The sequence below is a fragment of the Electrophorus electricus genome, chromosome 2 (assembly GCF_041902795.1).
Source record: "Electrophorus electricus isolate QZ-2024a chromosome 2, ASM4190279v1, whole genome shotgun sequence".
Taxonomy (NCBI): domain Eukaryota; kingdom Metazoa; phylum Chordata; class Actinopteri; order Gymnotiformes; family Gymnotidae; genus Electrophorus; species Electrophorus electricus.
In genome coordinates, this window is record NC_137498.1 from 30,467,648 (window position 1) to 30,484,234 (window position 16,587).

At 43.9% G+C, this 16,587-nt stretch overlaps 2 protein-coding genes across 3 annotated transcripts in view; one reads left to right on the top strand and one right to left on the bottom strand.

The window, feature by feature from the left end:
- Window positions 1–16,587, top strand: part of bop1 (BOP1 ribosomal biogenesis factor) — a 47,162-nt gene that overhangs the window by 6,301 nt on the left and 24,274 nt on the right. The window lies entirely within an intron of this gene.
- Window positions 10,359–16,587, bottom strand: part of scxa (scleraxis bHLH transcription factor a) — a 7,930-nt gene continuing 1,701 nt past the window's right edge. Inside the window, exons 1-2 of the mRNA XM_027027283.3 lie at window positions 15,402–16,587; window positions 10,359–11,065 (exon numbers count right to left, since the gene is read on the bottom strand). The exon at window positions 15,402–16,587 is cut by the window's right edge and continues 1,701 nt beyond it. Coding sequence (XP_026883084.2) covers window positions 11,027–11,065; window positions 15,402–16,052 — 690 coding nt within the window. The 5' untranslated portion in view covers window positions 16,053–16,587 and the 3' untranslated portion in view covers window positions 10,359–11,026. The remainder of the gene's footprint in view (window positions 11,066–15,401) is intronic.

The following is a 16,587-nucleotide window of genomic DNA, read 5'->3' on the forward strand; positions in this document are numbered from 1 at the left end:
GGCCTTCCATTTTAATTTGGATGCAGTGTGTGACATGTGCGATTTGGATACAGCATGTTGCTACAGGTAGGGTGCTGCATTTACTCTGATTTGCATGGTCTGGGAGTACAAATTGTCTTGGCTGTAGGTAGAGTGGGTTTTTTTGTTTGTTTTTTTTATAAGCAGAAATGGGACCCCTCAAGATAAAGGGTTTTTTTCCTGTAAGCAACTGTAGCATCGTTTATTCTCAGAGCCCGTTTTGTGTTGCACTAAAGTGACATTTTAAAACACTGAGCTATTTTATTATGAAAATGTAGATCATAGTTGATTTAATAGGGATCTTGTTTATGTAATATCTCAAGAAAGGAACTAAGAAAAATGCTTTATTATCCTCATGATGGGATCTTGCCCAGCTGCAGTGTCTGGGACAGCTCCCTCCAGGATGTCGGACATTACTGTGTTCCTGCAATGTGTGTATTGGATTGCCCTATTGTTTTTTTTTCTGTGAAGGCCTCCATGGCAGCATGGGCCTTCCACCACTACCAAGAGCTCTGCCACTTCCCAGATTTGCATGTGCAGCCATTAAAGAATTTCTCCCTCTGCTCTCTAATTTAAACAGTCCATTGAACATCACTGAACCATGGCACGCTGGGGCCTGAATCGTTTGCCGGGTCATACAGCCTAAACACGTCAGCCATCCAAAAGAGTTCTTGGCAATGGTGCAGCGACCAGGAATGTTGTGTTCGTGGTGGTATTGTTCTTGGGCAGGTCTGTGCTTCCAGAGAGAGCATGAGGCAGGCTTGCTGCTTAAATGCCTCTTTAAAATCCAATCAAGCACAAGCTCAGTGACAACCACTTTGCTTTATTTAGTTTGTGAATGTACTTCATGTTTTACAAGCAGAGTGTCATTAGAGACCTGTGGCTTGGTAAACAGCAGAGTTGGAATAAACAATGGCATGGTAGTATTGGCCTTGTAATGGAGATCGCTCACATGTGGGCCTAATGGTAGTGCTTTTCTTATGCTTAACATATCTGTGCAGCATACTGAGAGAAAGAGGTGGGTTACCTGGATTTGGGTGCATCAGATTTTTCACATGAAGAAAGCTAATCTAGGGTCAGTGCTTATGGCTTTTCCTTAACAACTGCAGGGGGCTAGAGGAGCCATCACTCTCAACACATATACAGTGGGACCTCTATTGAAAGAGCCTTGGGCTCCGTGGTACAGTACCTACTGAGACAGATGGAGACTGACTGAGACTGGTGGAGAAAAGTGTCTACATCTGGCTGTTGCTTCAGGGCCATGTTCCAGGCCAGCCTGCTGGAGGAGACGTTTTTGTTTGTTCCGAATTCATCGTGCTCAGGCTCACTTCAGTTCGGGAACGTATATATTTTTCCTCCACTCCCATGAGATAAGGAGTGTAAGCTAGTTTGCACTTCAGGTCTTTTGGCTCCTCTGACAGCCCTTATTAGAGGCATCCGGTCCAGAGTTCTGTTTCCGCCATGCGCGCTGCACGGCGCATGCAGTCACGGTGGTCGTGCGCCATTTGGTCTCCATTAAATTACCCCTACTACTACTCCACATCCCCAGACTCCACCACCACCATTCCACCTTGCCTGGGGACAGCAGATAGCATTGCCTCCCAGCCCCATACAGCTCTAAGCACCACTTGTCTACAAATAAAACTCCAGACTTCTAAATCCCAAGTTTCAAGCCTTCCTCCTCTTCCTCCCCTCCAACTCTGTAATAAAGGGCTATTTCCTGTTAGCGCAGTGGAGAGGGAATACAGACAACTGCAGCGGCTGTCAGAGACCTAGCAGGCAGGAAGGGGGCTTCTCCCCCCAACAATGGCTTTTCCATGTGCTCGGCAAGATGAATGAAGACACGCTGCGGAATAAGGGGTTGGGGCTGAGCCGGGGGGCTCCCTGCTCCCAGCTGCTGAGCAGCTACTGCGTGTAAAAAGCCCTGGTGTTCCCGGGAGCTCCGCACGGTAGTCGGGGAGGGAGACAGCGTGAGGGTGTGGCTGGGACAAAGGTGGTAAGTGGGTTTGGAATGGCAAGATTAATTAGTCCTGCGCTCCCTAGACTTGGATGCAAGAGTGAATCAAGTTGTGTGAGCAGGTGACGGGGTGTTCTCCAGGACGGTACTGCCCACTCCTCCCTAAGGGTGTCCGCATGAGTGCACATTTCTGTGTGAGAGAGTGTAACTGGCTGCTGGAGAGCATGAGTGTGAAGGTCTAGCCGGAAAGTTGGGTGGACGTCCTGATGGCTTTGATGAGATTTCAGTGCTCTGGTCTGCCTTTTAAATATTTCTCTCCTGAGTCTAGGGGCCTGTACCAAAAGAGCCCATGTTGCAGGAACTGGGCCCATAGGAGCAGCCTGGTGCTGGTGCTTTGCCCCAGTGCTGCTAGACAGCATGCACTCTGTGGGCGGACACAGCTTTTAGGGTGAGACTCAGTCTGAAAGAGAAGAGCAGGTAGACCGTTCCATTACATCACCTCTGAACATGATGAAGTGGTTACCTCTGCTTGTTCTCCCCAATGGATAGAGGCAGACATGCGCAAATGCCCACAGGACTTTCATTCTGTTAATACAAATTCCCTTCATATCCCAGTTGATGCCACATTTAACACTGTCAAAATGAAGGATTACTTTTTGTGCAGGCAGATTATGTAGTGCTGGCTAGTGGTCATTAGAGGGCACTGTTACTGCTACCTGATATTCTGCAGCATAAAGACTGGCATTGGCAGTGTCTGATGTGTAAGCATTTCCCATCTGCTTCTGCCCCAGTGCCATAGGAGATCTGCTTATGATGGTTGGTAATAGCCATCTACACAGTTTACAGTGGTACATATCTCACGTAACACAACTGAAATACAGGACCACTTTGCTCAAATCTGCTTTCTAATATCTTTCAAGAATTTACCCTAAATCTCTCCTGAAATATTCAAGAGTTTTCATTCATATATGTTCTTTAATATCATTCTAGAGTTTTATCTCTTAATGAAGTGGTCAGATTGATGCTTATTGGTCAGATTGATGAATAGGCTACTTGAGTATTGTTATATTAAAAGTTAAGTCAGGAAAACTACTTTTGTGTTTTAATAGTTAAGTCATGTAGACTACTATACTGCTGTAATAGTTAATTCAGGTAGGATACATTACTACTGTAATAAGTAGGCTACTGCTCAGTTAGTCTGGTAGGCCATTATGCTACTGTAATAGTTAAGAATCAAGTAGACTATTTCTCTAATGATAACAGTTAACACTCAAGTTTACCTCTAGACAACTATAATAGTTAATAGTCAGGTAGGCTACTTTTTTTACTGCTGTAATAGTTAACAGTAAAGTAGGCCTGTAATAATAACAGTCCTGTAATAATAACAAATAAAGTAGGCCTGTAATAATAACAGTCAGGTAGGCTACTTTACTTCTGTCTGGGGATTGTTAATCAGAGGCTGAGTGGTGCTTCATGTATGTTATAAACGAGGGACTTTTCTTCAAGTACCAAAAGTCCATACAGCGTGACTGTAAAAAGTGCGCTAAGTACTAACCGCTAATGGGCTAAGAGCTGGACTACTGGACATGAAACCTTATCATTAGATGTAGATAGCATCATTTACAAGATAAATTGTTTAAAATCTTTGCAGATTTAACACATTCAGTGAAGCTGTATTAAAATAATAAGCAATCTAAATTAGATTTAATTTTTTTAATGTAACCTACTGGCATCTTGTTGTAGCGTTGCATTTGCTAGTTTGCAAGAGCTAAATAAAGATTTCCAGTAATCTAGCGTTAGCGTCAAAGACGTGTGATTTAAACTAGAAACCTCCCTAATGTTATATTCTTTTTGCCACAGTACACACCACTGGGCTAGCAAAGAAAAATATTTATGAGCATATATGCTCATACATATATGAGCAATCAAAGCAGTGAAAAAAAAATCTCGATAATTTGTAAATGGTAGCAACAATCAAGATATGAACGTTGTTTTTGTTTGTTTTGTTTTGTTTGTTTTCCATTCTCATTCAACCAAAAGCGCATTAGTAGCTGGGCCTGTTGAATCAGACATATTCTGGTTGACTGTTTATCCCAAAGCAAATAGAAATAGAACGTTTCGGAAATAGAAAGTTTTGAGTTTTCGGTAAATTTAACAAGCGAAAATATAAATGAGAATGATGAGAACTTGTGTATAACGTTTTAAAGATAAATCGATCGTTTATGGTTTTACAAATAATTTACCGCTTTCTGGAGACTTGCATCATTAGCCATGGGTGCGCAACGCTAACGGTACCTATTCCACGTAAGCAATCACGAGTGGTTCACTTTTCAAATAGGTTAGCATGATGATGATGTCGCGGATGCAATGGCAATGTATATGGCTGCAAGCTAGAGCGAAAGCACAAAGAAAATAAAGTTAGTTGATACCAAAAATAAATATCTTATAACGAGTAATCGTTTTACTTCTAAATTCTGTGCAAAACAGGTCAAAGTCAGTATTTCATGCCCATTTAAGCTTTAAAAATGAATAGATTTTTGAAGCAAAAAGTGCGTTTTATTTCTCCATCCCTAAATTTTGATAATACCAAGTCTAATTCTTGGGCACTGCCGACTCCAGGTGTAGGGTTTTGACGGCTTCCAGATGGGCTCTATGGTCAATCCGATGGCAGTCAGGGGAAAAAAAAGAAAAGAAAAAAAGACTGAATTGTAACAGCACTGCGGACAGCTCTGTGCCTGGTGTACATCTCTTAGGAGGAGAGCGGCAGGCGAAGAGCAACTGAATTATGGGGATTACGTCGTCGGAGCACAGACATGAACGGCTCTGAGTCGCCTCCATTCTGTCAGTGTGATCCCCTACCGAGCATGGTTCCAATACACCTGAACTGGGGAGAGAGGTCTTTCCATCCTCTGTCTCTCATCTAACAGCGTTTTCTTTTTCTTTCCAGCTGTCACTCATCCTGACTCCTTATTCCCTTGCACACTCACTCCCTCTGAAATCAGGTCAAATAAGTTGACACACTGTCTCTGAGGCGGAAACACTTTTCATCTGAGCTGATCAGCACCATGCCCCCACCCCGGTCCGCTTTCTCCATAAGCATATATGTAGACACAAAAGTAAATTCCTACCCGCTTCAATTATGGCCCTGATCCGGATACAGGTTCAGAGAGTGCCATGGACTGAAGGATGTCAAGCTGGAACCATGGTGGAAAAAGCTGTCATGCGTCCCATGCGCACCATCATCTTTGGCACTCAGGATCGTGGTCTCCCCCTTTACCCACAGTTCCTCTCACAGTATCTTAAACAGCCACAGTCAGGTCTTGGTGCTGGAGGGTGGGCGTGGACACCATTTCAATCCCCACATTCATAATCAATTTGTGAAAAGGGGATTTGGTGCGCCCATCTATCTTTGGAAGCCCAATGATGGCAAAGCACAACTGAATTCTCCTCCTCCCTCAACACCTCCCTTATTTGCTGGTGCTATAACCAGAAGATCCCACAGTGTGGAGGAGTATGTGGGGGGAGGTGGTGAGCTCACTGCTATTGATTTGTTAAAACTGCATTTGACTTATTTGATCTCCTTTTTCTGAGCATGACTGAATAATGCTCCTGACTTCATGTTCGGTGACATTTTAGCTCCTCATCCTCCTCCTAAAATATAATCTAATATTAATAATGACTGTCTGCAAGGAAGTCCAGCACCTTATTAAAGAGTGGTTTTAGTGTAAGACAAGCCAGGTGTATAGGCACCGGGAACACTTGCCTTCAACTCTGGAATGGCAGAACCGTAGCCAGCCCTCATCGACCACTAAAACTTCCTTTATGGAAGGCTGTGCAGAACTTGAGGGTGTAGGATGTGCTCCCTAACCCTAAACTCTCTGCTCCTTTGCCAGTGTCTGCATCAGAATGTCCATATCCTCTTCACTTTCTTTCTGTCCTTTTCCATTTGATAGAGTATTGCTGCTTTACAGTATACATGTAGGAGTGCATAAGAATAAACTTCATAAAATGTACCATCTTGCAGAGCTTGTCCTAGAAATGTATGCAGTTTTAATCCATTTTTCACTAAAGCCCCCACCCACCACAAGCAAGCGGTGTGGATGAAAACTTTGAGGGAAAGGAATGATTAATGCCTTTTCTACTTCTGCAGGCACTGGTATGGATTTTATGAAAGGTCTGTACTATAAAAAAAAAAACAACAAAGGCCTGTTTTGTTCTCCTGGATCCAATTGGATCGAGCCATTCTTCAGATTTATCAAATTAGACTGAGGCAAATGTGGGTGGTGTTCCATTACCGACGTGGAAAGGTGGAGGTGGGGGGGGGGGGTTAAGTGCTTTATTCAGTGGGGACCCATAGGTCCCTCACACACACACACCCACCCACACACAAGCTTCCAGATGGGAGTCGAGTGAGGTTTTTGTCCTCTTAGAAAGAATGAAATGAACGCTTAGCTCATTTGGAAGGTGTGGGGGGGGGGCTGTGGGGGCGGCCCCCACATATATATATATATATATATATATATATATATATATATATATATATATATATATATATATATATATATATATATAATATAATGTAATGTGTGTGTATATTATATATATATATATATATATATATATATATATATATATATATATATATATATATATATATATATATATATATATAAGTAATGTGTGTGTATATTATATATATATATATATATATATATATAAATTTTATTTCATTTCTTTATAATCTTATAGATTACAAATTTGTCATCACATGGTTGCTTCTTTAGTAAGGCTGCTTTCCTCATATTAACTTATTTTTCTACTAAAATGGAAATATGCCTTTTGCGAATCTCAAACATTTATTTTAGTAAAATAATTTTGGTTTGTTTGTTTACAATAAATTAAATCTCAGATGAGTCGTCTTTTTTGGGACAGGTGCAGATACACCTACATACTGTTGAATCTGTCACATGTGTACTACTTTTCCGAACAGTTCCATTCCAGAGATACTCAGGTCTGCTGTCTGCCTTCTGAGCTATGCTGAAATCAATATGGTGATAAAATTGACAGATCGCTAGTAAATTATATGGAATCTTGGCCTGTCACTATGCTGTCAGCAGAAAATCTCTGTTTAATAGTCTATTTAAGGAGAAACAGTGATGTGTTTTCTTAAGTCACTGGGGGAATGTTGATCCAGAGCACTTGTCTGGGATTTGGGGGGTGGGGGGTGTCTGAGGGAGACACTCGGCTGAATCGCAGCTTGTGTGCTGGTCAGACAGAGCAAGCATGCCTACGGTCGGCAGCCGCCTGAGCCCTTGCAGGTGTGTGCAAGCTGGGGGTGGGTGGGTAAAAGGCTGGCGGGGGGTGGTGGGGAGAAAGCGGGGGAGAAGACGTTTTGAGCACTGCCAAAACAGCCACCTGTTGTCCCGTCATTTTTAGGACTTCCTTTTCATCCGGTCTTCTGCTCCCAGTCGGCTCAGCATGTGTCCTGCCAAAACGCCTGATTGAAACCAACTGCCAGCGTGGGCTTCAGTGGGGGGAAAGGGTGAAGAGAGCTCCCTGCAGGGGGGGAGAGGAGAGGTCGGACAGAGGATTCAGAGAAAGGAGAATTCAGTGCCTTCACTTAAGACACAGCTGACAAAAATGCTGGCTAGGGTTCACCACCCCACTCTGTATACACGCTGCTTCTCCAGTCTGAGAAAGGAGATTTTTCCTGAAGGGTTCTTAGTTTTTAATTGCTTTTATTTAATTTGGTAAGAAACATACATATTAGCAGCAAGTACATTTCTCTGATGACCGCCATAATCCACTACTCTGCTTCTTCCTCTGAGTCATTCCTCTTCCATCCCCAGACCTCTACCCTTATCTGACATGAAAATATACATAAAAGCGGTGAAAAGAAACTTATCTTTGTGGCTTGTAAGCAAAAGGAACAGAAAAATCTAGATATATCTGTACGGAATTGACAGCATTGGGATGTTTTGCGTTAATGGATAAGGAGGGAAGTTGCGATCTCGGACAAACCGTTCCCTCTCCTGGCTCTGCTTCGATGGCTTTCACTTCTGTCATAATACCGTAGTCTGCAGTGGAGAAAGCTTCAGGGCATCATTAGATATTTAATTTTCAATAAATAATGACTTTCTCTGAATGATGTACCGGATGCTCAGCGGACAGGTGGGAAACCCATTTGAAACCTGCAGTGCCAAAACGTGAACTTTCCACATGCATCCTCCAAGGTTAAAGCCTTGTGTACAAGAATTTCCAGATTTATTTATTTATCAGGGCATGGAAGCCACGTTGGAAATGGTGTCTTACATCAGCTTTTGTTTGTCAGTCTGGGCAATAATGGCCTAACCTTCACGTGACCTCTTTCACAGGATTGTGGTTTTAAGTGTTTTAGAAATAATGAAGGGATTTATTTTTATGGGCTTCAGATCCTACGACTGACTAAGATGATAGAAATTAAAAAGCAGGAGGCAGACAGCAGACCCTTCATCTGGGCTTCCGGAAGGTTCCGGCCCATGCGTCACGCCTCCCTGGCCTTCTTCATCCCCTTAGAGAGCCGTGCTCCCTGGGACGAGACAACTGGAGCAACACGAGCTGATGTTGCACAGAGCCGAATCGGGTCCCGTCATCTGCTAACCATCGACCAGACAGTGTCTGGGGAATATAGGAAACTCAGCCATCAGGGAGTGCTATTACAGTCATCCAGCCCTTTGCTATAGAGCCGGAGCTCACAAATGCCCCATGCGGCCTGTTGATGGGTCTGGTCTGTTTCTGCAGAGGGTTAGGGTCAAAATGGGGAAAAACTACCCCAACCCCTCCCCTGCTCAAGGCTGAGTGTCTAGACACCTCTATGCTGTAGTCGGGTCTCTACATATGAAAGAGTGTGACAAGAAATTAAATGATTCTATTCATAATGACCAAGTAATTATTACAAATTGTAGCCCGATGCCCAGTTGCTAATAGCAAGCAACCTGAGCTTATACTGCCTTTACCTCACCAGAAATATGCCCTCTTCTTTCCATGGTAGTGCTGTTGTGCTGTAAATAACACCCACATTTTGTTTTTATAGTCAAACATCAGGGTCAAATATAAGCATAACTGGCCAATCTTATTAAAAACTAAACTTTGAACATTTGGCTGACCTAAAAGCCCAGTGTCATAAGTGTTTTACCATGAATTCAATGTATTTGATAAATACCTAATCCTCTATAACCAGTGACTGTAGAGCCAGTAGAATTTCAATATGGCAGTGTTGGACTGTTCTGGGCTCAGTGTGTGTGTGCAGTGAAAGGGGTTACTGGGTTCATGTGCTGACATGGCACTGTGTATTGTGTACTGATGAAGGGATGATAGAATGGCACACTGAAGGAAAGGTGGAGCAAGGCCCACCCGCATCCGAGATGGAGTCATTCTAGGGGAGTCGCTGATGGGACTATGGCAGTAACCTGATCTGCAAAGTGCCGGGGGGACGTAAAATATTCTCCAAAGTGACCAGAACGAGAGAGGTTGGAGGAGGCGTGAGTGGCAGACTTTGGGGCCCTTGTGCTAGGGAGCGTGGAGACGCCTCCTGCCTCCTGCTGGGCCCAATACCAGGGTTGCTGGTGGTTCTGGGAGCCCTACCTGTCTGCATCTGTTCCAGCTGCTCTCCATACACCACAGAGCAGCACCACCATAACCCACCCCTGCGCCCACTTTCCTCCACCAACCCTCACCCCCGCGTGCCCTGTCTATGCACTGCTGGAGCTCAACCGGGTCTCTAATACCCATCGGTGAGCGTGTTTCTCTCGGAGGGCTGTATAAAGAACTGGGTCCTCTCATATGAGCTGCGCGGCTGTGACTGTCTGAGCGCTCAGGTGGCCAATAAGTAATAGGTGTCTGGGAGGGTTGCTACAGCAGGGACTGTACTACACTGAAACAATCAAATACTTAAAACATGATTAACAAGATTCTTGTTCACAGATATCTCAATGGTAATGAGAACCAAAAGTGTTTTGCATGAGTTTGCATGTGTGTGTGGACTGAAAGAAATGAAAATATACAGAAATACTTGAATTGGAAAACTGTAAGGTGAGCTACAATTGGCGCTGCGTTCTTTACAAACTGTCTCCTGAAAAAGGTTGTTTTACTCTGAACTGACCTCCACAAGGTTGGGTGTTTTGGGGGGTGTTTATTTTATTTTTTTTTTAATTTGTGGTTGACCAGATGTGTCTTAGAGAGAAGGAACTCTGAAACAGAGATTTTAGATAGAGACCGTGAAATGAGAGGGTTTGATCTTTATCTGTCTGTGCTCAGGTCCTTTTGTTGTAATTCTAAATTACTGAGCTGTAAGGTTGAAATCTGACCTGACTGGAGCCAATTTAAAAAAAAAAACTATTCAGAATAAAGGACTTAATGACTTTTTTTAATTTAATCAACAAGGAGTATAGAAATATTTCCATATTTATTTTACATTACATTATGTAGAATTTAATTTATTGCTTGCTTAGTTACAATTAAATGCAGTCGTCTTTGACCAAATTTGCAAAAAATCAAAACATTGCTGCATATATCATATGTGATTTGTTGAAGACAGTCTTATTTTTGTCTTCATTCACTCATTATCTATAAAGCTGAAACAGGACAAGCGCATTTGCATGTCCTCATGCCCGTGCTGGTTCTGGCTCTGTAGTGCTGTGTGGGAGTCGGGTCCGCCTCATAGTCATAGTCTGGAAACTTAAGCGCTGCTTCCACCCTGTGAGCCAGGCCATGTCCCCGATCCATGCCACGTCCCCCAGGGCAGTGTATGCCATCGTTTCAGGGCCCGGTCTAGACCCGTGGTGAACTCCAGCATACCGCACCGCACTCCCAGCATGCTGGAGATCTGAGGCAGATGGGTCACCAGGCAACCAGGTGGCCGGCTCCTCGTGGCTGCCTGAGTCAGCTTCAGACTGGTGAGGGACAGGTCCAATTGGGATTTACATAGGATTGAATATGAATTATTGTTTGCACATATACATCGTAAAGTCAAGTCTTCTGTCCGCTGCAAGTCCATTCTGGTTCCTCTTTGTATTAGCTTCTCAAGGCTGTTTTTCTCTCTCTGTCTTTGCTCTGTGATAAGAAGGAAAAAAAAAACATACTTTAGATTTAATAACAGAAATGTACATGGAATTACAGACATTTAGCAAGTGACATGCATTTTCCTGCTTTCTTACTCCTTCCAGTTAGTCTGAAGTTCGTTCTCCGTTTACTGACTGCTCCACGTCAACGCACGCACAGGCACGGGCTCACATTTTCCCATTTGTTTGCAGACAGCACCAGCTGAAGGGAAATTCATTGTTACCAGCACGATGTTCAGATGTAGAAGAGGTTCTTGGTCAAAACAATCAGCCCTTAATTGATGTCAGACAAAATCTCATTTAAAAATGTGCCCAGCTCCAAAGGCCTTCTCTCTCTCTCAATTCAGTGCCACCTTTAAGTCACCACTGAGGTGACTCAGGGGATCACTTATGCCAGATGAATAGGATTTCATCTATATTTGTTTTTCATATCCTGCCTAACATGCTGCAAAGAGTCAATTTCTCTGGACTGGGGCTCCAGTGGACAGACCGATTATGCCCCTGACCATTTGTAGGCCTCAGTACCCTTTTCCTCAAAATTGCTGTAAGCTTGGCTGAGCACATCTTAACAAATTCTTCAGTTGCAGAGCCAGCAAAGAGACATTTAGCCCCCTGGTTCCTCTTTTCCCTTCCCTTAAGCTGTCACCCCAAGCTTCAGACACAATGCAAATATTTGCGTTCATTCCAGGTTGACAAGTAATGATGGCACCTTGGTACACTAAAAGGACTTTGAACTGTAACTCTATTATTTAAAGCACTTTCTTTCTTTCTCTTTGTTTTTGAAGATTTTGTGTTATTGGGCATTACAGCAAGTCTCCTAAAATACAAATTGCCATTTCATCTTAAGCCATTACAGTGTGAATTGGGTACTCTGTGTAAACACTGTTTATAGTGCATGTATTTGATGGTCAAGAGTTTAATGAGGTTTAAGTAATAGTTTAACCTTTTTTTTGTGTTTAAAATATTAAGTGCAAAAAACCTCAAAGTATTCTTGCCATTTTATTTTCCCTTTGTGTTACTTTACAGTGAATAACTCATGGTAGAGCAAATTCCTCCGCATGTTCCATAGAAATCACAGTGCGATAACTGCTGGGATAGCTGGATGAATCTCAGGATGTGTCAGACATTTACTCATGTTGGCATCAGTTGCTGTTCTAAGGACTTCCACATGCGGGTGCTGACGGAAGCCTGGTCAGGTCTACAGAGAGCGGGCACATTGCTGCAGAAGCCGATCCCCAGCCTAGCCCCACACTCGATCAGCAACCTGTGCAGTTGCCTCTACCTCGGGGAGGAAACGAGGCACCTAGAGTGCGCCTCGCAAACTGTCTCTACGCACATACAGGCTGTTTTGAATGCACCATATAAAACTCACCCCCACTCTCATCTACCACATCCCCAAGCTAACAACATCCCTCCCATGTATCCGGTTGAGCAATCCCCCTGTCAAAGCCCCTGTCTTCACCTGCTAAAGCTATTAAACCTGTATTTCATGTTGCAAGAGGAGTGCTTGCTTCTAAACGTGTGTGTGTTTGCTTGCTTCTAAAGGGCTGTGTGGCTCTGCTGGTGAAGAGTAGGAACATAGTAAAAAATGAAAGGAAGGTGCTTGTGCTTCTACCTTCTTATAGTTAACATTTAATTCCAATAATTGTGCCTCAGACGAAATATAGGTTAATATAAGCTGTTCAAAAAAGCTATCTTGTGGAGGTGTCTGTGTGTGTGTGTTCCTTCAGTATACATCTTCACATGCACAGAAGATGGTTTGACTCTGTTTACGTCCTGGGTTAAATCTTTGCCAGATGTGTCATTTTTCTGGGGAGAAGAGATTTTTATGGTAATTTTTTTTTCCCCCCCTGACACATGCACAAATCAGTTTTTACTCTTGACTTGGATGTTGCGAGGAACCAGTGGCCAGCTGCCTGTATCTCATTTAGGCCACCGCTTGTCTGCTACGTTGGTGGTTCTGAAAGATCTCTCTCTGTTTTGCTTCAGAGCACAGTCGTTTTAAGGTTGGCAAGCACACATTCGCGTTTTGACTACCTCAAAGTGTTTTCTTTCCGGCGTGTTTTTCTCTGTTTTTTAGAGGCGGAGAGTCTTGGCCTGGTGTAATGAGCACTAACCAGGGTGAAGTCTGTGCTGCAGTCTGGAGCAAGCATGCTCGCTTCTTAAACCTGACTACAAATACCGCCCTGCTCTTGTTTTAAATATTGCCCCCTTAAATATTACCTCCTTACTAAGGCCTCAACACTGCACTCACTGCTGAAGAAATCGCCTTGCATTTCTTGGCTTCCATTGGAGAAGCTTTTGTGTTGTTTGCCTCCTGTAGTTAAAATGCATGCAGCCTGATCTGTTCTGTGTGTGAATGACATTTGTTTTGCCACACGTTACCTGACAAATCTGGGAAAATAGGAAGCATTCCTATTCCAGAGTTTGTCTGTAGCTTACCGGTTTATTAACCAGTGCTTTTAATGTTCCACAAGGTTTCTTAAACCTTGGAGTCCAGCTGACGCAGTCCTTCAAAATCCATTGCGTGATTCACCTTGTAGAATCAGCTGTTAGAAGCGCCTCTCCTTTCCTTTTTTCCTCTTCTTTCTGTTTTTATTATTATTACTATTATTATTTAACATTTTCAAACAGAGCATGGTGCCCCTTCACACAGATTTATCTCTGAGCTGAGGGATTCAGCAGGTTGTGTGTTTAGCCTGACAGGGTTATTAATTGGGCAGTGAGGAAGAACCATAGAACAACACAGGATGTGAGTGTAAATCGCTCAGAATGATCCTGTGGTGCTTGGCGGAAGCAACTGGAACAGATGTTCCCAGAATGCTCCGGGCCTGATATTTAAATCACGGAACATTTACATTTGCATATTTATGTCTCCCATTTGCCTATTCATCTTGCACATGCATATGCCATAATACTGAGCGTCAGCATCAGTATTGCTTGGTACCATTCCTCCGCATCTTGACCGCTACAGTTTTATGTGTTTTCTGCCCAGTGTATTAAACAGGCTCTTTTTTCCTTTGGATTTCCCAGTGAACAGTATTTGGATGTGCATCAATTTTTTGCGGCTTAAATGCACAGCATGGTGGTGATATACCGAGTCGGCATGCCTTCCAGCTTCATGGCTGGCTCTAATTGTCCCAGGCGCATGTTGTATTTCACATCTGACGGCTGAGTTTAAATTACAGTTTTCCCCTCTGTTTTTGGTTTGGTGTTATTGTAGTCCTCATGGCCAGGGTGAGATTTACGGTTTTATTTTTAATGTGCCTCGGTGTCAGCTTCGCGGGCTAAGGTCAGCTCGGTCCCTCCCCCCAGAGCGGCGCTCGGGAAGATGGATGATGTGTTTGTATGCTGCCTGACAGTCACATGTTGATCAGATACTTTCCGCTGGCCTGTGGCTAATCCCATCTTTTGCTAACGCCTGTCTGTGGAGTAACGGTAGCACCGATGGCTGTAATCAAGATATTGTTTGAGTTATAATGGGACACATGGATAGTGTAATAACTCCAGTTCAGATAGCTCCAAGTGACTTGTTCCCTCGTGTACTTTTCAGTAGCCCTTATGTTCTGTCAGAATTAATTGTGTTTATTAGAGGGGGGCATAAAACACTATATTGATGGCAATAGTAGCGAAATGGTAATATACTAGAAATTATTTTAGTAATATTATTCTACCTCATGTGCCGAGTGTAAGTTGCACAGATTCTCATCTTTTATTATTAAGCCTTGTGAATATTTCAATGCAGTATTTTTTATTTACACAAAGTTTTGTATGTTATTTGCTATTCTAAATGATAAATTCATGTTCAATCCACATGACCTCCTTAAGATGCATTAAGAAATTACAGGCTAAATGTCATTCTTGGAATCTTGCTTGGAACAGCATTTCATGTGCACACCTGGTAAATTTAAACCTTAATTTTGCCCCACAAATTAAAATAGGTGGACCTTTTTTTTAAATTACTTTTTATGCTGAATTCAAATCTGGTTTTAGAATTTTTGGACCACATATGGTTTTTAAGTGATGGCAGTTAAATTTTGCATTAAGCATATATTTCTTATTCATAAATGACTGTTATTACAGTATGTACAGATGTGCATTTTAGAAGTGAAATGAGAGGTGGTCCAACATGTAGGGGCTTCACATTACTTGCTTTTCCATGCTATACATAACATACAAGTGAATTATGGTTGATTCTGAAAATATATTTAGATTCAGTGTGCAAAAAAAAATCCCACACAATCAAGTATTTGTTTTGCTAGAAGCCAAATCGTGGTTGACCAGTGTGATGTCTCTAGCAAAGACATATATCTGCATGTGCCACTCACCATTTTCCTTTGGTTGCTGAGGCAGAAAGTGCAGATCTGTTTGGGCTGCGAGTTCTCAGAGTCACGTCCGGGCGAGCTGTGGTGGAGGTGGTAGGAGGCAGCAGGACCTCCACTGTGGCAGGGCTGTCCATCTCCGCAGGCCTCGCCCACCAGCAGCACATTGCCCAGGTGCGAGATGTAGCTGGAGGCCAGCCGCAGTGTCTCTATCTTGGACAGCTTCCTGTCGGCTGGCTCGGTGGGGATCAGAGTCCTGAGGGCAGTGAAGGCCGTGTTGACGCTGTTGGTGCGGTCCCGCTCGCGGGCATTCGCTGCATTGCGCTGTCGCCCCTCACTCACCACCGGGATGCCTGGCAGGCCCACTGACACTCCGCTGATCCGCCCGCTGCCACCCGGCTTCCGCTTTCTGCCTGCCACCTTGAGCTCATAGCCTGAGGTGTCCAGCCGGAAGGAGCGATCATCCGAGCCTGAGCTCTCACTGCCGTTCTCCTCATCCTCGGACATCATGGAGATCTCGGAATACAAGTATCGGCTCGGGGCCGGGCGCACCATTGCAAATGACATCTTTCCGGGCACAGAAACTTTGGGAGCTGTCTTTGGCTTAGATCTCAGATGTGGTCCAGAGCTCGTTGGAAATAGGCATGCATGGATCATGCAAAGAGGGCAAACTAAGAGCGCTGCACGTGCACTGCTCCTGTTCTTTCCTATCAGGGGCTAAACTCCACTGTCAGATGCATTTGCCGTTAATGCCCCATGTGAATGTCTGTGTTTTTCTGGAAGTTCTGGTAGCTATGGGACAAGGCGGTCGTCTCCAGGAGCAGCCACTGTACCGGCAGAGCACTGTCTCCTCTTTACTTCCCCACTGGGCAGGTCTTCCCTCTCGTACCCTTCAGCTGCACTCCACGCCACCTTCTGCTTCTGCTTCTGCTCCTGCTGCGCTCGCGCTGTCTCTCTCTCTCCCTCCCTCCACAGCACGCCGCCTTCCTCTGCACTGTGGTCCACGTGTGGTTCCAGTCTGAGCAATCCAATGTGGCCAGGCTTTATAGGCTGTGGGAGTGACTGGGGGCAGTACACCCCTCCTCTGTCTGTCTTTCGTTCGCTAACGCTCTCTCTTGTTCACTCCCTACCTCCCTCTCCAGCACGGATCATGTAAATATCCCAGTGGGCTTATCAGTGGGAGCTGAGCAGC